General features: G+C 44.5%; 1 protein-coding gene across 5 annotated transcripts in view; it reads left to right on the forward strand.

The window, feature by feature from the left end:
* The first annotated feature begins 2,411 nt into the window (after nt 1-2,411).
* LOC135199455 (uncharacterized) overlaps nt 2,412-23,368 on the forward strand; it is a 79,848-nt gene continuing 58,891 nt past the window's right edge. Inside the window, exons 1-2 of one of the 5 annotated variants that reach the window (XM_064227521.1) lie at nt 10,828-10,924; nt 11,927-12,069. Coding sequence is in view for 2 of the 5 variants with exons in the window: in XM_064227519.1 (XP_064083589.1) it covers nt 10,542-10,924 (383 nt within the window). In the remaining 3 variants the exon portion in view is untranslated. Of the gene's footprint in view, nt 2,547-6,947; nt 7,121-10,412; nt 10,925-11,926; nt 12,070-22,521; nt 22,625-23,368 lie in introns of those variants that run through there. The other 4 variants (XM_064227520.1, XM_064227524.1, XM_064227519.1 and 1 more) reach the window with 4 other exon arrangements.

A 23,368-nucleotide genomic window follows, 5' to 3' on the forward strand; every position in this document is an offset into this window, starting at 1 on the left:
ATATGAGAGATAACATTTAATAAAAAGTATTATTTTCATGGTCAGGTTGTTTTAGTCTTTTAAGCCTTTCCTCTATCGTGGTTGCAATCGTTACTTCAGTTCGACTATAGCTACTATGGTCGTATTCTAATGCTGATAGGCCTAACAGACACGCGAGGAGTCTGGATACTTTTCCGAGATTCCAAGACTCCAGGATTCGAACCTGGGTCCTTATGGCTTGTTGGGCGAATGTCTTGAATACCCGTACTTATTATGTGGTGTGTGTGTGTGTGTGTGTGTTGTCTCAGTCAAAATAAAATAAAAGTTGCTACCACTATTATGCTTTAAGTAGCCATATCACTTCTCAGTCGAGGCGAAATGAACAATGGCGTACACAAGGAGCTGGATGAATAATAATAATAATAATAATAATAATAATAATAATAATAATAATAATAATAATAATAAACTTTGCCTTGTGAACGAGGCCGGGAATTGTCAAGAAACAATTGCGTCACGGCCGCGTTCATTCGTCGAACCCTTACCAAAAGTTCGACCTTCAGGTTTTTGGGTTCTCTCTTTTATCAAGGGTCCTGGCAAGCTCGACATTCATTCATTCTCTCTCTCTCTCTCTCTCTCTCTCTCTCTCTCTCTCTCTCTCGTCATATAAAGTAGGCAATCATATTATATACATAAATGTATATGAATCAAAATAAATACAGAAATGGCTGCTATCTACGCGTCAACTCCTACAAGGCGTTATAGTACTAAACATGGCGGAAGCTCAATGTGACGTCGTATTTAGTACTATATATAGTCCCTCGGGGATCAAAATATTATATGCGTCCATTTTAATATTCTGTGGTAGATAAATTGTATTAATAAACGACATCTTTGATCCCCGAGGGGTTAGTACTAGACACGGCGTCCCGGGGAGCTTCCTCCATGTTTAGTACTATCACCTTGACGCGTAGATAGCGAGTCAAAGTAGCACTCAGGATCCTGTATGGATCCTGGTAGTACCACAGAAAATTCAATGCCTTTTTTGTGCTTAGAATCAGATTGATGCACAAAGCAAAGAAAGCAATAGAAATTGATAGTTTAAGAGGACTGGGAACACGGGAGAAGTGATAAAAACGAGAAGTAGAGTTCCGAAACTTGGAGTCTTGGGCTATGAAATGATAGAGAATCAGTTTCGTTTTTTTTTTTTTTTTTTTTTTTTTTTTTTTTTTTTTTTTTGTTTTTTTTTTTTTTTTTTTTTTTGTGAAAACTGACCGACAGACGACCCAGGTATCGCAAATAAAGCGCTTAAAGAATTAATTATTGCTTCCGTGGCCGGACGATTACCCGAGATCGAGCCTGTGCGCGGGAAATAAGTAATAGAATATAATAAGTATATATATAGATTATTATATATATATCTATATATATATATATATATATATATATATATATATATATATATATATATACGCTGAAGTATTTTTCGGCGCTATCGAGTGTTCTGTACAACGTATAATGCTCTATGAAACTCTCAGCCAGGGCCGGGTGTTGGCACCAATAGCGGTGCCAGATGCACGGTCATGGCTAACTTTAACCTTCAAAATAAAATATAAAATACTGGGAGGAGAGGAAACACGACCTCGCAAGATCAAACAAACACAAACCCAAGCACTGAGTTTTATTATCAAATTCACGAGCAAACTCATTTAAGATGTCAGGACGAGCAACCCTATTATTATTCCTGGCGGCATCAAGGTCACTCCGTCTGTCTCAATTTCAGATTGTTTGTTTGTTTGTTTGTATTATTTTCTTCAACATACGTTAAATGAATGTATACCTTTATCGGTCTACGAACGACTATAAGCTATACATCTATAGGCCTATACTTGAGTTTACGATCATCAATTTCGAATTTAAACTGTTTTATTTCATTGGCTCTTTTCCTAGACATTGACACCTCCCTCCTCCGCACCCCCCCCCCACAAGGGATTTTATTGGGGGGGGGGTCGTTATCAATAGGAGTTATATTTCTTTTGGGGGATGGGCTTGTTCATTATCTATATTTTACGATATTTCCAATAGTCTCAGAGTAAACAGACTCAGGAAATAGTCTCAGAGTAAACAGACTCAGGAAATAGCCTCAGAGTAAACAGTCTCAGAGAAAACAGCCTCAGATGATATAGCCTCAGACAAAATAGTATCAGAGGATATAGTCTCCAAGAAGATAGTCTCAAGAGACTATTATTCACTACTGCTGGCTGGACCTCATACGCCTGGCTACGCCGTGAACACCTCCTCACCCTCGGAGTCAGAACAGGTAGCAAAATACAGCGTGTACGAAATTAATGAACCCCTTCCTTCGGTATATACGACAACATGAAGAGGTATAAAACACCTTAATTCCTTTAGACTCCGTTAGTATCCCTCAGTGATCTGGTGCGTTCACACACTTTTTTGAAATAAGTAGACGGTTAAAATATGATTTACCCTCGACAGACATATCACTACAGTATTACTACAGAGGATTTACCAATACGCGATGCCTACGTCACACGGGATGATGCGTAAGTTAATAATAGTAGGCCTATAAGGGATAAATACGTAATATATATATATATATATATATATATATATATATATATATATATATATATATATATATATACGTGTGTCTCTAACACAAGCAGTCTTTAGGTAACGAACTATATATTTTCATATACCTCAAAATCTACAGCTACACCAATAATAATAATAATAATAATAATAATAATAATAATAATAATAATAATAATAATAATAATAATGGAGTTTGTCTCCTCTACGCTATACGACTACCTAGAGGAGACAAACACCATCCCCCACCAACAGAAAGGCTGCAGAAGGAAGTGTAGGGGCACAAAAGACCAGCTCCTGTTAGACAAAATGGTAATGAAGAACAGTAGGAGAAGGAAAACCAACCTAAGCATGGCATAGATTGACGATAAGAAAGCCTTCGACAGAATCCCACACACATGGCTAATAGAGTGCCTGAAAATATATGGGGCAGAGGAAAACACCATCAGCTTCCTCAAAAATACAATGCGCAACTGGAATACAATACTTACAAGCTCTGGAATAAGACTAACAGAGGTTAATATCAGGAGAGGGATCTTCCAGGGCGACTCACTGTCCCCACTACTCTTTGTAGTAGCCATGATTCCCATGACAAAAGTACTGCAGAAGATGGATGCTGGGTACCAACTCAAGAAAAGAGGCAACAGAATTAACCATCTGGTGTTCATGGACGACATCAAGCTGTATGGTAAGAGCATCAAGGAAATAGATACCCTAATCCAGACTGTAAGGATTGTATCTGGGGACATCAGGATGGAGTTTGTAATAGAAGAATGTGCATTAGCCAACAAACAAAAGGGCAAAGTAACAAGAACTGAAGGGATAAAGCTACCAGATGGGAGCAACATCAAACACATAGATGAGACGGGATACAAATACCTGGGAATAATGGAAGGAGGGGATATAAAACACCAAGAGATAAAGGACACGATCAGGAATGAATATATGCTGAGACTCAAGGCGATACTCAAGTCAAAACCCAACGCCGGAAATATGATAAAAGCCATAAACACATGGGCAGTGCCAGTAATCAGACGCAGAGCAGGAATAGTGGAATGGACGAAGGCAGAACTTCGCAGCATAGACCAGAAAACGAGGAAACAAAGCACCACACCCAAGAGCAAATACGGACAGACTATACATAACACGAAAGGAAGGAGGGAGAGGACTACTAAGTATAGAGGACTGCGTCAACATCGAGAATAATATCTGAAAACCAGTGAAGACGAGTGACTCAAGAGGGCATGGGAAGAAGGACTGATAAAAGTAGACGAAGACCCAGAAATATACAGAGACAGGAGAATGACAAACAGAACAGAGGACTGGCACGACAAACCAATGCACGGACAGACTAAAGAACTAGCCAGCGATGACACATGGCAATGGCTACAGAGGGGAGAGCTCAAGAAGGAAACTAAAGGAATGATAACAGCGGCACAAGATCAGGCCCTATAGAACCAGATATGTTCGAAGAACGATAGATGGAAATAACATCCCTCCCGTATGTAGGAAGTGCAATACGAAAAATGAAACCATAAACCACATAGCAAGCGAATGCCCGGCACTTGCATACAACCAGTACTAAAAGAGGCATGATTCAGCAGCTAAAGATCTCCACTGGAGCCTGTGCAAGAAACACCAGCTACCTTGCAGTAATAAGTGGTACGAACACCAACCTGAAGGAATGATAGAAAGCGATCAGGCAAAGATCCACTGGGACTATGGTATCAGAACAGATAGGGTGATACGTGCAAATAGACCAGACGTGACGTTGATTGACAAAATCAAGAAGAAAGTATCACTCATTGATGTCGCAATACCATGGGACACCAGAGTTGAAGAGAAAGAAAGGGAAAAAATGTTTAAGTATCAAGACCTGAAAATAGAAATAAGAAGGATATGGGATATGCCAGTGGAAATCGTACCCATAATCATAGGAACACTAGGCACGATCCCAAGATCCCTGAAAAAGAATCTGGAAAAAATAGAGTCTGAAGTAGCTCCAGGACTCATGCAGAAGAGTGTGATCCTAGAAACGGCGCACATAGTAAGAAAAGTGATGGACTCCTAAGGAGGCAGGATGCAACCCGGAACCCCCCAACACTATAAATACCACCCAGTCGAATTGGAGGACTGTGATAGACCAAAAAAAGAAAGAAAAAAAATTAATAATAATTGTACCCTAATTTTTATCGGTTTCTAGACAGAATCCCGTCTGCCTCCTGACATTAAGATACCGAGCATTGTGAAACCACTTCTCACGTGACGAAGCGTCTATCTTCTGTATGTCAAGTTTTATTCTTTCCGAGTTCATCAGCCTGTTAAATGACGTCCTTTTACTCTCCCCCCCTCCCCCCCCCCACCCCTTCACCACCACCACCACCAGCCCCGTAGTTAGGTGGGTACAGCGATAACTTAAAAAAGTTAATCGGTAGTGAGCGGTTCTGTCATGGCGTTTATGCTCCGGGCGAGATTGTCTCTTTATAATTAATTAAAATAAATAAATAAATAGTTGTATCTGGCAATGAGTCTATCGTGGTTGATTTGCAACCAAGATGGGCAGGTGGGGGTAGCAACCTCATCCTATGGCCTGGATAAGGAATATTTTTTTTTAAATCTTCTGTAAACAAACTCTTTATGGGGGAAAGATTTGAAATAATAATAATGGTAATAAATAGCTACATTTGTCCTTATAATAATAATAATAATAATAATAATAAAAAATAATAATAATAATTAATAATAATAATGATAATAATAATAAAATAATAGTAATAGTAATAGTAATATAATAATAATCATATTTACTTTAGATTACCTCTGTGTTGAGCAAGATTTTATCTTTGTAATTACAAAAAAATATATGTAATTCATGTATTATATCCAATTGCACATGAATAAAGATTTGAATTTGAGTGAAACTGTCACGTAATAATAATAATAATAATAATAATAATAATAATAATAATAATAATAATAATAATAATAATAATAATAATAATAATAATCCGCTAGACCCGCCTGGATACTACAGATATAATCCGTCAATGCATCGAGTCACGTAGTAGTATTCCTCTTACGATAAGAACTGGTACAGATGTAAGATACCCGTTAGATATCTATAGATAGCGAGTCAGTTGTCATTATGATAATAATGGCCAGTCAGACACATCTGCACGGGACGTTTGGGAATATTCAATTCGAGTCTGAACGTATCAAGAGAGGTCAAAACGTGCTAACGGTGAGCCTTCCCAGTAGGCGTTTACACACACGGGGACAATGTAAGAATGCTTCAGCCTATAATTCAGTCTGGTTAAACGTCATACCAACAGACGAATGATTGTGAGACTATTGTTACAATATCACCCACTTTTTCGTTTTGGGGTTCTACGGTATTTTTAAAATGGCCACATTCCCCCATAATCGTCATTATTGTATCTTATCTCCTTTATCTATTTATCTTGCCGACTCCATTGCCATAGATTACGATCATTGTATACATCAGTTATGACAAACCAGCGACATGAGATGAAGATGGCTTCAGTTAATCGTAGTGGGTTCTTGGTGTCAGATCACGAGAAACTGTGGCAGATCGCATTTGTCACCTGACAAGGCAACGTTTTAGTAAACTGTGGTATGGTCCTAGTGGCAGATCTTAGCTGTATAAACAACCAGGCAGTGTCAACAAGTCAAAACTGCCACATGATATGGTAAAGATTTCAGTAAACTAGGCAGATCGCATTTGTCTTCTGACACAGCAACGTTTTAGTAAACAGTAGTGGTCCTACAGTGTCATATCTTAGCTGTATAAGCAACCAGGTAGTGTCAAAAAGTCAAAACTGCCACCATATGACATGGTAAAGGTTTCAGTAAACTAGGCAGATCGCATGTCACCTGACACAGCAACGTTTTAGCAAACTGCAGTGGTCCTAGTGTCAGTCTTAGCTGTAAAAGCAACCAGAGAGCGTCAGAAAATAATGAAATCTGCCACATGATATGGTAAAGATTACAGAAAACTACACAGTATATAGAACTCTATTTCAAATAACAATTGAAGGCTGCATGAAAGTGTGAAATAACTCACTCCAAGTACTTATTGCAAAATGGAGCTGTAGTACGTAAACTTGAATTAATGATTCAGTCAATGACTTCTGTCATATGACGGAAGAAAAATTAGATTTTAGAATTTTATTTGGAAATAAGATTTTAGTTTTAAATATATTGACCAGTCTAGCAATATCCAATTATCGTAAAAGCTAAAGGAATATAGCTTAGCGCCATGCAGACTATTATTATTGTAGTACCATAATAAACTTTCATCGCTCTAAATAGTCTTATTAGAGGATTTCCAGTATCAGATAATTGCTACCACTTATCAGAGTGAAGGTTGCAAGAAGTTTTTGCCGGAAAACTGTAATCGCAAAACTCAACTTGCTCAAGACACTACTACGAAACTATGACTGACAATATGGAGTCAGAACTACCTTGTCGCAGATCTCAGCATCGGAGAGTAATTGAATCCTAGGTAAGCACACAAAAGTATATATATATATATATAATATATATATATATATAGATATATATATATATATATATATATATATATATATGGTTGGGTATAGTACTATCATTTACAACGCAGTTATAACGAATGGCTTAATTTTGCTTTTCAATTTTAGTTTTTGAATTAATTAATGAACCGGAAACATTCGATCTCGGTGGTCGGTATTGTTGCTAGTTTTCTTTTTAACTTCTTTCTTTTCGTTTTTTTTTTTTTTACGTCATTTCTGACATTCTTTTATTACAACACACAGAGACCTTTGCGAGGTCAGTCCCGGCTAATGGTATCTTGAAAATAAAAATCTCTCTCATATATATATATATATATATATATCTATATATATAAATATATATTAATATATATAATTATATATATATATATATATATAATGATACGTAGTACTAAGCCGACTAGGTCTAGGTCCTATAACGACTCAATCCCCACATTCGCAGAGCAATGTATCCAAATCTTAGAGGTTAAATAACTTCTTTCTTTTATTGTTAGATAAATATAAATAAATAAAATGTATTTGAAGTACTGCGCGTTCTGCCTATAATAATATAGCCACTTTCTCTTCTTTCATTTCCTGTCCATTACTGCGTATATCCACCAGCGAGATCTATTTTTACTCCTGAGTTCATGATAATAAATTTTCATGAGAACGAGCGACTGCCATGTAAGTTGCGATGCATTTGCCTTGTTGTAGGGAGGAGTTTACGTCACGTACTTTAAAACCTTCCCCTCTACGTCACATTTATGTCACATTATGCTCTGTCAGGTCTGGTCAGGTTGCCGAAGGGCCATTTGAACCAGAGATATAGAGAGGTTTGAACAAGAGGTAAAAGTGGCTTAAGATGAAACGGCAAACTTGGCGACAGAATACCGTAAATATCAAAGAACTTTTCATTTTAACACAGTCAATTATTGGGGTCTACGTCAGTCAAATTGAGGTCTACGATTTCTGAATTATACATCGTTTTTCCATTTATCCTCTACATCGCCAAATCATCTTATGGTGTTGCAATAACAGCGAACTTTAAATCAGTTAGGCCTAAACCACAACACCCATATGCAATCAGATTCATCTTTCCGTCTGTAGAACTATACTATTAACCCTTCATCAGATCGGTGTATTTTATTTTTATTTTTTCGATCCTGTTTACTCTGAACAATATCAAAAAAATCCAGACAAACATCTTCCGTAACAACTACAACAACAACAACAACCACTTTAGACTACTAAATTACTTTAGTGAGGTTACAAGTTTATGTAAAACAAGACAGCCACATCAATCATAAGTAAACCCCATTAGACAAAGAATTGAATAAGTATAAACTTTGGGTGACATATTTATCGATCTATAAAAAAAAATCGAGATATGTATATGACTTCCGCAGTTATATTCAATAAGTTGGTTGAAGAATTAAAATTATGCAGACACTTTTAGACAAAAAGAAAGAAAGAAAGAAAAAAACTAGATCTATGCAAAAGCAATTTTTATCCAAGTAAACTATGAACTATGATTTGACTAATAAATGGGGCCCCTCATATTACTTTTGGCTGGGTGGGTACTTCAAATAAATAAATAAATGAGTGAATGAATAAATAAATAAATAAATGAATAACACACACACAGGATGAGATAGTAAATATATACGTTACACTAAGTCTTCACAATTTACGATTACTTTATTGTTCTACGTAAGAGAAATTGTATATTTAATTTTGTAAGGCAAATGCCTTGTTTATTATAGTTTGGTTTCGACAGTAAACATTTAAAAATGGCAACTGATAGACCCAGCCAGGTACCATGCACTGAATTCTATTCTCTCTCTCTCTCTCTCAGCGAATTAGTGTTACTGATTTAAAGACGATACATAAACAAAAAAACAATTCTTCGAAGGAAAACTGGATTGTACGCCACATAGATATAGATTATAGAAAGAGGTTCTCTGTATCTATGGTACGGCCCTCCCCCTCCCCCACCCACCAACCACCACCCCTCAAATATAAACAAACAAAACAATATCTATGTCTCGTAGCAGCTTATGAAGTTAACTTTATTTTTCTCCGTTATCACAAAATGTCAGCGTTCGCGCGTAAAGGGGAATGAAAACAGTCACATATTATTCATTATTTCAATGTTAGACGGATTATCATTGACGAAACTGGAGCGAAGATTAAAAAGAAATAATGATTATAGACATCACACCGCCATTACCCAAAACCAGGAAGTGGAGAGAATAAAAATAGGAAAAAAATGTTCACTGGATATATTCTCTTCCCAATTTGCCTCCTCTGATCGTGCAATATCGTCCGGGAAGTAATAAAACGCGAATAAATGGAAATACGCTGATAAATATAGCACTTTTGATCGAGAGTTCTTTTTATTATCTGAAGTTCTTAGTGCAGCCAGTGGCCTTTTTTCCCTAAAGGGTATTTTGGTCTTATCGCCGTTGAAAATCATGGGGGAGGAGGAACGAGGAGCAGCCATGATGAAAGAAGGCGACCCATTAGACGATTTTCCTATTTTTTTTAAATTTTCCACATCACTTGAAATAAACATATTAACGATGTATTGTAATGATTTTATACGCTTGATATATATTTGAAAATTTCCAAATACCCTTTTTTGGGCATCAGTTGTTTTATAACATGATAATTCAGTTATTTCTGTATCAAGGCATAGAGCAGACTGCATTTTAATCTATTACCTCTAAGCCCAAGATGTGTGTTATGTATAACATCAAGTTATATAATGCTCGAATTACTACTACTACTACTACTACTACTACTACTACTACTACTACTACTACTACTACTACTACTACTACTACTTACTACTACTACTAATAATAATAATAATAATAATAATAATAATAATAATAATAATAATAATAATAATAATAATAATAATAATATACATTTGCGTTGGGGTTTGGCTTAGAGATATATAAATACATTACAAGACAGTCTTGAGAGAGAGAGAGAGAGAGCGAGAGAGATAGAGAGAGAGAGAGAGAGAGAGAGAGAGAGAGAGAGAGAGAGAGAGAGAGAGAGAGAGAGAATATTATATTGAAATAATCAGAAAATTAAAAGGATAATAATGAAACAGATGTGTCATATTTACGAAGAGGAAAAGGGGTTAAGTTTGAGTTCTATGAAAGTCAAGAGAGAGAGAGAGAGAGAGAGAGAGAGAGAGAGAGAGAGAGAGAGAGAGAGAGTTAGCAGAGCAGAGCACAGCAGCCCTTTAGACAAAGCGGACAAGGCCGCAGCAGCAGCACCTCCTTGGAAATCCTCCTGGACAGTGCAAAGGTGCCCCCCTCCGATGACGAGATATGACGAGTCGCTTATCTGTGGTGCCCCGAGGATAGTAAACCTAACATGGAGCCCCTGCCCAAAGGGCGGCGCCATCATCGCCGCCACCACCACCACCACGTCGACAGGGTCGTCATCAAGTACGAGGCGAGCGAGGGCGAAGAGGAGGAGGAAGACGAAGAAGGGGGCATGTACAAGCCCCTGGTGCCCAGGTACTCCCTGAGTGTGACGACCGGGGGTATGGGCAGCAGGAACTTCGCCGCCTCCTCTTGGCACCGCCCGCAGTATGGGGGGGCGTCCGCCGAAGGCAAGATGGGCTTCGTCGTCGCGGGGCACGACGACGCCCCCCCAGCTTCGGCGGCCGCTTCTTCTGCGCCGCCGCCCCCGACGACGACGGGTGGTAGTAGTGACCACGGTGGTGCCCCTCGTGCCCAGGATGAAAATGCCGGGTAAGGGCAATATCTATTCTCCCCCTTTAGACGCATTTCTTCTATACCCTTCTCGTAGGGGCATTGACGTACCCAGGCCTATGTTATACCTAGACGTCGAAGTAATGGGTAGCCCATAGTAGTAGGCTAGACGTACCCCTCTCGTAGGGCATTGACGTATGGGTATAGAGGCCAATTTAGACTTCGATGTAATGGGTATCCCTTAGGCTAGAGTACCCCTCTCATTGGGGCATTGACGTATCCTATATAGACGTACCCCTCTCATAAGGCATTGATGTATGGGGTATATAGGTAGGCTTATTTAGACGTCGAAGTAGGTAATGGGGAGCCCTTAGTCGTTCCTAGTAGCCTATACCCCTCTCATAGGGCATTGACATACCCAGGCCTATTTAGACGTCAAAGTAATTGGTAGCCTAGGTCTTCTTTACATTAAATGAGCTTAGTAGATTTAAGTAAAGAAACTTACAAATGACTTTATAATTAATGGCGTTGCTTATAATCGGACTACGAGGTATTTATATTTAGGCCTCGGTTGGGTTAGGCAGTCTACTTTATATCGGCTAAGCTGACGTTCCTTGTGGGTTGCTTCGGTTATTTTAGGGTGTCACGAGAGGTCCTGGGCAGGTCATGCTCCTCTGGTACTTTATTTCTTCCCAACAGGACATTTGACATCAAAAGTGATAGGCTAGACTTACCCTAGCTACTTATAATTCTTGGGCATTTGAGCATTTTTCCCTTATAGGCCTCCTAGGGACAGTTGAATGTGTTTCAAATTTACTAAACAAAATTTGAAAGCTTTTATTGAAAGCTTTTATTATCGTTAGCACATGCACTTTTGGCCTACTGGGATGCACGTGTCGTTGTTTTTGTTATTCTGTCATGTAATAGGTAGTGACTCCAGCCGGTTTCTACGCATAATATCTATTTTCATAACAATTGCCTTACCCTGTGTGTAGAAATTGCAAGTGAAGAGGGAACTAACTTTGTTCATCTTATATACAGGCAGTCCCCCGGTTATCAGCGGGGGTTCCGTTCCGGCGGCTTGATGATAAGCGAAAATCAGTGATTCATGGCGCCGATAACCGGAATTTTGCGCCAATAACCGGATTTTGGCACCGATAACCATTTAATGGCGGATTTGGTAGGTATGTATCGGCACCAATAACCAGAAATTGGTGCAATATGGCGCTGGGCAGCACTAAAAAGAACCATAAAACCAGATCACCAATACTGGGGACTGACTACCTTATAAAAATTCAATAGCAAACCAGGAAGGGCCATAATCCCTTCATAATGCATAAATTTCTCCTCTAATTCTTATTGAATTACTGCGAGAGAGACATGGGTAATAAATGCACGTTTTCTTGGGTAATTCCAAGGAAGAGCTCCTAATGGAGATAATGTTTTATTTATGAAACCCTTTGACTGGATGATATAGAAAAGGATGTATGTGATGCAGTACAGTTGTGATATCTTGAAAAATTTACCAACGACTAACAAAAAACAAACGGCAGTAAATTTTTCTCATTCTTTTGGGGAATATCCCAAGTTATCTCACCTGTACTGCATCTTATACAACCTTCTCTATAGTGTTCCATAAAAAAAATTCATTATTAAACAATATTTTTGTGCACAGAACTCTACTTTAGAATTACCTATTCTGGCAGTACTTGTCAGCTGTAAGGAACATTCACTTTGCAATGCAAAAGGGAATCGCCCTCTCCAGTTAAGTGGCCCTAGATGTAGTGTTAGGTTCAGATGAATTTCTGTTTTTGACCTTTATGATTTGGGGTCGTAGGGTCAGGTTAGAATGGAGACATCCACGGGAGGTGTTAAGCCTCTAGTCAGGTAGGCCCCTGTGCCACAGGTCACGATAGGCTAGGGAAGGTAAGTTTAGGATACATTTCCACAATTCATGGGGGCTAATGCCATCATTCACCTCATGCAGTGCAAAGTAGACATTAGTAGTACTTAAGGTTCTTTGCAGCGTCACTTTGGCCCTTAGATGCAACGCCTCTCATTCCTTTTGCTGCACCTTTATCCACATATTCTCAATCTTCTATCTTTCCATCGTCTCCTAACAATTGATTCATAATGCAACTGCCAGGCTTTCCTCCTAGTACACTTTTCAGGCCTTTTTACCTCTGTCGAATTCCATTTGAGCGCTGAATGACCTCATAGGTCCCAGTGCTAGGTCTCTGGCCTAAATTCTATATTTTACTCTGCATTATGCTGTACTGCACATAAGTTTGTTCCGACACGGCATACAACCTTCGTTGGTCTTTTACAATAGGAAGATATAACTAGCGGCAGCTGATAGGTCGTAAGCTTTCGAACAAGGGGTTCGGTAGTTAACTGCTTGTCCGACAGGCGCGCGGCGCGCGACTGGGAGGTAAACAAATCACTTTTGCTTTCGGCCTCACAGTGGATGGACGTGTGTGTTCGCTCTCTGCCCGCTGCTCGTCGTTTCTTTCTTGTTTGTTTGTAATTGTGTATGAAAGATTGTAAGTACAGTATTCTCTCTTTTCATATTAATTACGCTGAATGATGGAATCTCCGCGCCTCGCTACCCCAAGGAGACTTTGCCCGGGTACCGAAGGGCGCAAATGTGGGAAATTCAGATCTTTCCCCGAGATAGACCCTCATGTTTTGTGTGCTCGGTGCCCGCGGGGGCGCGAATGCACCCGGGCCGAGCCCTGTGATGTTTGTATGAACTGGTCGGAGGCGCAGTGGACATTGTATGAGGGCAGGAAGAAGCGAAGGCCTGCAAAGGAGTCGTCGGAAAGCTCTCCCGCGACTCCTTTGTGACGGACACTTCGTCTTCTTTCCTGCCGCCCGCTCAACTTCCACGTCTCGCGCCTTCCCCTTCGGGGGCGGTGTCTAGGTCCTTCTCCTCTCCCGATGTGTCGAGTGTGGAGGAGGGCGCTAGATACCCCGACGTAGAGTTGTACTCTGGGTCCTCTATCCGCTCGTCTTCGCCGCGAGCGGGTAGAGGATCCTCCTAATCACCCGACTTTTTGCCTCCTCAGGTGCGGTTGCCGTGAAGGATGACCTCGGACAGGTGTGGGCGTCGTTGGGACTGCAGGGCGTGCCGACGTGTCCAGGGGCCTGCTCTATCATCTCGCTGGCTCCGTGGCGGTCGGTTTACGCACGCTACGGTCACAACCACCACCACGACCCTGACAACACCTGGCTACGCGTCACCTCCTCACCTGGTGTACACCCAGCACGCGGGTCTCTGTGACACCCACAACATCGGTTGCAGGGGCCAGTCGCCGTAACTCGGGGGAGTGTGATGCCGCCACCTGGGTTGCCGTGTTTTTGCCCACGACCGGACTTCATGTGCCCGAAGAGCCTCGCCCCTGGACCTCCCACCGGTGCCGATGATGTCTGTGCCGCTGGTTAGACCATCTGTACCGTCCACACAGCCTGCCGTACCTGCGACCACCGCTGTTTCCTGTTCCTGTTCCTGCCTTGTCTCGACTGCCGTTCCTGTGATGCTCGCACCTGCTGATGTTGTCCCTGTTCCTGGCGCCGCTGCTCCCGATGCGGTCTGTTCGGACAGGTACGTCCGGGCCCTGTTGCTTCGGCAACAGCAGCCCCCCGGGGCTTCGGCCCTCCTGGATGACAGATCTGACGTCGGTCCTGAGGAGGTTGACGAAGAAGAAGAAGAAGAGGAGGAAGGTGTCGTCGTCGTCTTCATCGTCTTCTTCGTCGTCCGTCGTCGTCTGCCGCCTCTTCTTCCCCTTCGTTCTTCTAAGGCTCCCCCGCCTAAGAAGAAGAAGGTCGCCTCCCCCCCCCCTAAGAAGTCTCCTTCGGGAGCTTCTAAGGGCCCGTCTCGCTCTGGTAGACGGGGGGTCTTCCGCTGGTCGCCCTGCTCCTTCGGGAGCGCTAGGACCCGTCTCTTCTCCCGCAAGGAAGAAGACTACGGGGGACCAGAGGGGTGCCGGCTAACACCGGACATTCCTCACCTGCTGTTAGTGGTTCGGCCACGGCAGCAGATCCGTCTCGGCGCTCGTTCGCGAGAGGTACCGAGTGTACGGTCGCCTACCAGCGACCGTGCAGCCAGGAACCAGACCTCTGAGTCCGCTCAGCGTCAGGTTCACGGCACGGAGCGGAAGACTGGTGACAGCCGCTCACGCGCTCTCACCAGACCAGCTCTCGCTCTCGGCGAGCGGCTGGCTACCCGGGCGGACGTGACGGTCCACGACCGGCCACGGGCTGAGGCTGGGAAGAGGTCCCCCTGTTTTTCGCCGGCACCAGCCACGGCTGGTACCAGCGAACTGACGCACCGTGAGGATATGCACCGGTCTCACCGTGACAGTGGAGCTCGACGGTCGCCTGACCTGTCGCTCTCACAGCCGAGCGATCGGGTACGGTAACGACCAGCACCAGCTCCTCTGACACACGAGACCGGGGCCGCTGTTCTCGGTCCAGCCGTTCTCCACAGCGAGACGGCTCGACTAGGTCTGCAGCTCGATCGCCAACCGCGGGTTGGCGATCTGCCTGCAGTCCTCCAAGCCAGCTGGTTCTGCCAGTGAGCGAGGAGAGAGTCAGGTTCTGCCTCTCCCATACCTTCAACCTCCTCGGGTTACACCGGGAGGGGCGAGTATTGAGGAGTGATCGTGAGGGGTGCGCCCCTCAGGATCCCGCCACGTCGTCGTACGTACCAGGCTCGGTTCTCGGACCAGCCAGGTCGTACGCACAGGTGGTTGGAGGAGACCTAGAGGGGGCTGTCGCTGCTCCTCTCCTTGAGGGAGGAGGGTCTCGGGAGGTACTCCTGTTCGAGGGACTGGACGGTCCGACTCCACGGATGCTATCACACCCGAGATCCAGAGGAACTTTGCCGAGGTTATTGCGCTGATTCGTCAGCACAACGACCTCGGGGAAGGATCGCCGCTCCCACCATCCGAGCCCACGTCCCGGCTCGAGTCGTTCTGGGGGCCCGAAGAGGGAACCCAGACCGACGGTGGGTTTGCCGCGCTCCGAGCTTGCGGACTCAGTGCTAGACCAGGTTGAATCGCTTGTCTCCGGACAAGACGGTTCGCTCAAGTCTGGCAGGTCGAGCAAGCTGCTTCCACCTCCTCTGCTACGACAGCGGCGGTTTTACGTGCCATCTGAAGACCCGAGCCGCCCAAACAGGTGAACCCGGAGTTAGCTAGGCTGACTCCGGGTGTGTCTCTGCAACAGCTCCTGTCCGAGAACCTGTGGTTCTCGCAGCAAGAGGCACTCGGCCTGGAATCTACCGCCATGGCAGCTTTCCAGGCCGTCTCCTGGCTAGATCTGTGGTCCCTCACAGTATCTAAGGTGGGCGCAGCCAACTCCGGGGGAATTCTCCCGAAGAGGACTCGGCCTTCAGGAGACTTTGCCAGTCTGGAGGAAGAGCCATCTCCTTCCTTGCCCACCAGACGGTGAACCTGTGGGACCAACCTGGTTCTCCGACGAAGGGACGCTGTCCTTACTCGGGTTTCCAGGGCGCCTGGGCGTGAGGCGGCGTTGGGGCTTCGAAACGGACCTCTACGGAGTTCCACGTCTCTCTTCCCAGGAGAGATGGTGGACGCTGCGGTGGACAGACGGCGTACTGAAGACAGTGACCGTCGGTTCACCAGGCAGTCTCGAAGGCTTCTGGGCAGCCTCGGACTGCGGCCAAGTCTAAGAGCATCGGCTAGCGCTTCCTCGGCCTCTGCTAAGACGGTTGCTGCGTCGAAGCCCCGAGGAATGACTCTGTCTTCTTCAACTTCTGCAAGGGGGGCCGTAACCAGCCCTCCTCCCACAGCCCTCCTCATCCCGTGGAGGCTCTGGGAAGAAGTCGAAGAAAGGGGGGAAACGCTAGGGACGGCGTTCCCCCTCACCTGCTGCCGGAAGTGGGGGGGTGCCTGGCCAGCCATGGGCAACTTGGCAGCGCTACGGCGCCGAGACCTGGATTGTAGATGTCCTTCGGGAGGGATATCTATTCCCTTCGAATCCGGCCACCCTCACCTCCAACCCGGTCCCAACAGCAGTCGTACGTCCCCGGGTCACGAAGGACGTAGCACTCAGACAGGAGATCAAGACCATGCTGAGCAAGAGAGCTGTAGAGATCGTCACGGATCAGTCACCGGGCTTTTACAGTCGACTCTTCCTGGTGGAAAAGTCTACGGGAGGCTGGCGCCCGGTGATAGATCTCTCTCCCCTGAACCGGTTTGTTCGCCAGAACCCGGTTCACGATGGAGACGGCACGCTCAGTGCTCGTACTCCATCAGGGAGAACGATTTTCATGCTTTCATGGACTTGAAGGATGGCGTATTTCCAAATACCCATTCATCAGTCCTCCAGAAAGTACCTCCGCTTCATCCTCGACGGGACGGTGTACCAGTTCAGGGACACTGTGCTTCGGTCTCTCACCGCCCCACAGGTGTTCACGCGAGTGTTCACTCTGGTGTCTGCTTGGGCCCATTCGCACGGGATACGTCTGATGAGGTATCGACGATGGTTAGTCCTGGCGAGCTCCCGCTCGCAGTTGCTACAGGACAGGGATCGGCTGCTCGAGTTCTGTCGCGATCTGGGGGATCGTTGTGAACTTCGAGAAGTCCGATTCTCGAGCCCAAGCAGAGGATGAAGTACTGGGTATGCTGATACGACACGGTAGCAGGGCGAGTTCTTCCCCGCGGACTCGCGGATCAGCAGATTTTCAGAGAGGCAGCCAACCAGTTCCTGTCTCGGCAGGAACAGGTAGCTCAGCGATGGCAAGTCGTGATCGGACACCTGTCGTCACTCGAGAAGTTAGTCCCTCACGGGCGTCTTCACCTGCGGTCTCTTCAATGGAGACTAAAGGAGAGTTGGTCACAGGCGACGGATCCCCCAAGCTTTCCAGTGTCACTGACACAGGAGGTGAGGCAGGACCTAGCCTGGTGGCTCGACGACAAGGAACCTCTTAAGAGGAGTGCCTCTGCGCACTCCCCCCCCGGACATGCAGCTGTTCTCAGACGCATCGACCGAGGGATGTGGGCGCACACCTGGAGGAGTTGCTGACTTCAGGAGTGTGGACGAGAACGACAAGCACCTTCACATCAATGTACTGGAACTCAAGGCAGCGTTCCTCGCTCTCCAAGAGTTTCAGGACGCTTGATGGGACACTCAGTGGTGTTGATGTGCGACAACACCACGGTGGTGGCTTACGTCAACAAACAGGGGGCCATAGTGTCTCTCCCGTTGTACCAGTTGACACGGCAGGTGCACGAGTGGGCTCAGGCACACTCAATAGAGCTGTCGGCACGCTACATTCCAGGGAAGAGGAATGTAGTAGCAGACACGCTCAGCCGTCGGGATCAGGTGATAGGGACCGAATGGTCTCTACACCAGGACGTGGCGGAAAGGCTCTTCGACCTGTGGGGGCGACCAGTCGTGGATCTGTTCGCCACCCGGCACAACAGGAAGCTCCAGGTGTTCTTCTCGGCCGTGCCGGACCCATGGGCAGCTGCAGAGGACGCTCTTCAACACGCCGTGGGACAAACCTCTTCGTCTATGCCTTTCCCCCGTTCAGCCTGATTCGCAAGGTGATCAGTCGAGCGCTGGTCACCCGAATCTCAGGATGATCCTGGTGGCTCCCAAATGGCCACAGGCCATTTGGTATCCGGACCTGCTGGCTCTTCTCGCAGGAGAACCGAGAGAGATTCCCCCTTGGCACAACCTTCTCGCCCAGCCACACGTCGAGCGGTACCACCGAGCAGTCCAGTCCTACGTCTTCACGGCTGGCTGTTATCCACCATCTCTTGCGAACGAGAGGCTTTTCTCGTAGCGCAGCAACAGAGATGGCTGGAAACGTCCGTCAGTCCTCTGCAGCTGTGTACCAGGGGAAGTGGGCCGTCTTCTGTGGTTGGTGTCGTAGACGGGGTCTATCTCCTCTCAGAGCCACTCTTCAGCAGGTAGCGATTTCCTTTCGTTTTCTTCGCCGAGAGAAGCTCCTATCAGTCCCCACAGTGAAAGGATACAGAGCCGCCTTGGCGCTCGTCCTGAAACTGAGGGGTTGGACATCTCGAAACTCGTTCGAGATCTCCTTGCTGATGAGGAGCTTCGACGAGGTCTTGCCCACCCAGGGAACTCAGGGCCCCCCTGCGTGGGACGTGACTCTCGTCCTTAGGAGTCTGACTCGAACGCCGTTCGAGCCACTCCGAGAGTCGTCAGACAGGGATCTGACCCTCAAGACCCTCTTCTTGCTGGCCCTGGCATCGGCGAAGAGAGTAGGGGAACTTCATGGTCTTTCCTATGATGTACGACACTCCAGGGGATGGGGATCCGTGACGCTCGATTCGTCCCGAACTTCGTTGCGAAGACTCAGAAACCGTCAGTCCCTGATGACAGGTTCGAGTCATTCACGATTCCCTCCCTATTGGACTTCACCGATAATGATGCGGATGAGATGCTGCTTTGTCCTGTGAGGGCGCTACGGCGCTATCTGAAGAGAACTCGTCACCTCAGGCCTGAGTGTCGACGGCCTCTTCGTTAGCACCGGGGTCACCAAGAAAGAAGTATCCAAGAAGACTCTTTCATTCTGGCTGCGTGAGGTCATCAGAGGGCGTATGAGGCTGATGGTAGTGACGACATCCGTACGTCCCGTCCGAGAGCTCACGAAGTCAGAAGTATTGGCCCCTCGTTGGCGTTTCGCAAGGAATTCTCCGTGGCGCAGGTCCTGAAGGCAGGGGTCTGGTCTAACCAGACTACCTTTACGTCCTTCTACCTTCGGGATATTGCCCACAGGTCCTTGGATACCTTTTCCTTGGGACCCGTGGTGGCTGCCTCAACAAGTGTGTAGCTAACCCAGACCCTCGCAGGCTGAACAGCATCGAGTCCTGGTGTGACTGTGTGGATGGATGTGTGAGTGAGTGAGTGACTGGCTCTCTCTTCCCATCTTTTCCTTCCCCTCTACCTGTGGGCAGAGGGCCATGGTCGTCACTACGCCTGGATGAGGACGAGATGCAGGTGAGCTATATGACAGAGCCCCATCCTATCCCTTTCACTAGGGATAGGAGCAAGAATATCCACCACTTCCTTCTACAAGGGGGGGAAGTGGATGCCTACAAGAGTCAAACCCATGACTTTATATTTGCTCCTGTACAGGAACAGTTCTTGCATTGCTGGTACTAAGAGATGCGCATGCCCCTCTCTTAGTACTCGGTCCAGAGGTCTGACCATTGATCCTGCGGTGCACACACCCCGATCAATCGGACAGAGGCTTGGATCCCTCCCTCGCTCTTACGACCAGGGAACTTCCAAGGTAGCGAACACCAGTCTGTTCACAAAAGACTCAGATTCCACCCACCAAGAAGTGAGTCTTCCTATTGTAAAAGGACGAAGGTTTGTATGCCGTGTCGAACAAATGACAATTTGTCTAAAATTGCATTTTTCCTAACTATACAAACCTGAGGTCCTTTTACACATAGCCCCACCTCATGCCACCCCTCACTCTGCAGTTTTTGCTTGGGCCAAAGCAAAAGTGATTTGTTACCTCCCAGTCTCGCGCTGGCGCGCGCCTGTCGGACAAGCAGTTAACTACCGAACCCCTTGTTCGAAAGCTTACGACCTATCCAGCTGCCGCTAGTATCTTCCTATTGTTAAAAGGACCTCAGGTTTGTATAGTTAGGAAAAATGCAATTTTAGACAAATTGTCATTTTGATAGGGTAGAATCCTCCAAGTCAGGCAGACCCAGTTGCCTAAGTTAGGTTAGGTTAGGGAAAGTAAGGTTTGGTGGCTTCCTTGAAGTTTGCCGTGTGTTGTCTGCTTCTTAGTATTTGTGATTCGTACATATCTTAGACAAGATATTTTTTTGACTGCTTACTTTTGGTTTATATATTTTAGACCATTCATATGTATGCAATTTATTTTTTGTTTTTTTGGTTACCACTGGATAAAAACCTTGGTTTCCCAGTGGCAGTAAAGAAACAAGTGTTCAGCACCAGCAGTAATGGTTAGAAATTTATAAAACATGACATGCAGTTGGAAAAATATATATATTATGCATTTAATGAGATTTCAAAGTACATAGAGGTACCAGTAGTATCAGTATGAATAGTGGCAGTAGCAAATTGATTACACTAATTCATCACCAGGAACAAGGAAACAATTTCTGACTCCATAACCTACTGTATGTTAAACATGAATTTCTTTTACAAAACACTAGCCATAACCTGTATACTTTTATTACTGCATGTATAGTCCATACAAATTTGCTTCTCTTTGACCAAATCCTACATCAGACAATACTGGAGGACCAAATAGAGAAACCATTTTTTCATGGCTAAAAGAAAAATAAGTTAATATGCAATGCTAGCAGCTGTGATGAAATACCTGTATGCCCAAAACATGATGAAAGCAGCATTAAGAGATGTATCGTTCATATATATAAATGCCAAAAAAACCTTTGAAAACCCCATGGAAATGTTTGAAAAATGGAAAGTGGCTTTTCTGGTTTAACAGACTGTCTTTAGAAGGCTTACACATACTCACATACTCGTTACAATCCTATTTTCAAATGTCATAGTTGCTAAAAGTTGTGGGTCTAAAAAAGCCCATAAGTTTCTCAGTACTATACTTTTGGGATTATTAGACCAAGGCTCACATCCACGGCAGGCTGTATACTGAGCATATTGGGTACTTGACAGAAAATATGTACCTAGATATTATAAACATAAAACTTCTATTTTCACAGTTGATACTTCATGAAAGATAGCCACCCTCTTACTGGATGTTTGAGCAAACTCGGCAAATGATGAGAGTCTAAAACTACATGTAAACTTGAGAGTGAGAAAATTGAATTTTGGGTTGGCTAAAAGCATTACAAACCTAGCACATTAGTGGAGATCAGAGCATGAAATGGGTTTAGAGAAATCAGTAAGGAAAGTTGTTGCTTATGCTGTTCTCGGTAAGGAAATCAGAAAGGTAACGGAAGAGTATGGAATTTTCTGAAGGGGATGCACTGTATTTATGAAGTCCTCCTGTGTCAGCCTACAGTATTTTCAAACAGACATTTATATAGTAAGTACAGTTGAAAGATTTTATGGAACAGTAGTTTTCTTTAAAGCTTTGTGAAACCAGTTTATTGTTGATGAACTAAGTCGGTTAAGAAAATTTGTGGATGTCGGATGTCTCTTTGGACCTCCTGATATGCATTGCAGGTGGGCTAGACATACGATGACCCACCAGTGAGCTGTGACCCATCAATTGAAAACCAATGCCATTGAGATGAGAGGGAGGAGTGGTATAGTGTCATGAAATAGCAATAACGTCATATCTGTATTTCTTCTGTTATGTTTACTTTGGCAAGTGACCTTGTTCTTTGTGGGATATTAGAGAAAAAAACTTATTTAGTTTTACTTCATATGGCAGCAGACTTTTCATGTAGTTCAGACTTATGCGATTGGATTGGATTTCTGTTCTGGTGGTGAACAGTGACAAAATTATGGATGTTGTCCACACAGCCTCTGATTTCTGTTTCACGGAAGTATAATTCTGATGAGGATGCTGTGGTAGACTCATTGTATTGAATTAAACAGATAAGATTTCACTATCTTTGATTAATGATATGATCTGACTGTGTCATTGGCTTATATTGTAGAGGCTCGTCATGGCTTGTCCCTTCACTTTGTCTTTGGCCTTCACAGTTGTACTGTTATCGGAGGCAGTACAGTACTATAGTGCTGGATTTTCTCTTGGTGGAAAGCAAAGTGAGCAGTACAGTATTTAGTGTACTAAAACTGATCACACCACAATCACTGGGGAAATACCTGGTATTCGTGAAGTAAAAGGCAAAGACACAATATGCATAGTTTACTTTGATTGAACCCTGTTTAAAGTTGAAAATGAGTATTTTTATACATTTAACTTACCTGTCAGATATATACTTAGCTATTTGACTCCGTCGTCCGACAGAAATTCGAATTTCGCGCACACGCTACCTGTAGGTCAGGTGATCTACTTACCTGCCGCTGGGTGGCAGGACTAGGAACCATCCCCATGTTCTATCATATTTTTTCTGTCGGCCATACTGCAACATCGTTGTGGGTATCTCCGGCTGGATTTGTATTTTGCATCGCAATTGATCTTCGTTTGGACTTCTCGGTGACGTATTTGCAATTGATTGTACTGGCATACGCGATTGTGGACCGTTTTTGGATTTGATTTGGATTGTTCAACATGATGTTCTGATCTGGAAATGTGGTGAGAATGTGTATGAATGTGGGTTGTAAAGTTAGGATGCCGAAGGCATCGATTGATCCTCATACTATTTGCAAGAAATGCAGGATGTATGAATGTTCTTTTGGTAATACTTGTAATGAATGCAAGGATTTGAGTGCGGAAGAATGGAAATCTCTAACCTCATACTTGAAGAAGTTAGAAAGAGACAGGGTGAGGAGGTCTTCTTCCAAACCTTTATCTAGTTCTAGCGGGGTTATCAGTAATATTATACC

Source organism: Macrobrachium nipponense, chromosome 25, assembly GCF_015104395.2.
Source record: "Macrobrachium nipponense isolate FS-2020 chromosome 25, ASM1510439v2, whole genome shotgun sequence".
NCBI classification, from domain to species: domain Eukaryota; kingdom Metazoa; phylum Arthropoda; class Malacostraca; order Decapoda; family Palaemonidae; genus Macrobrachium; species Macrobrachium nipponense.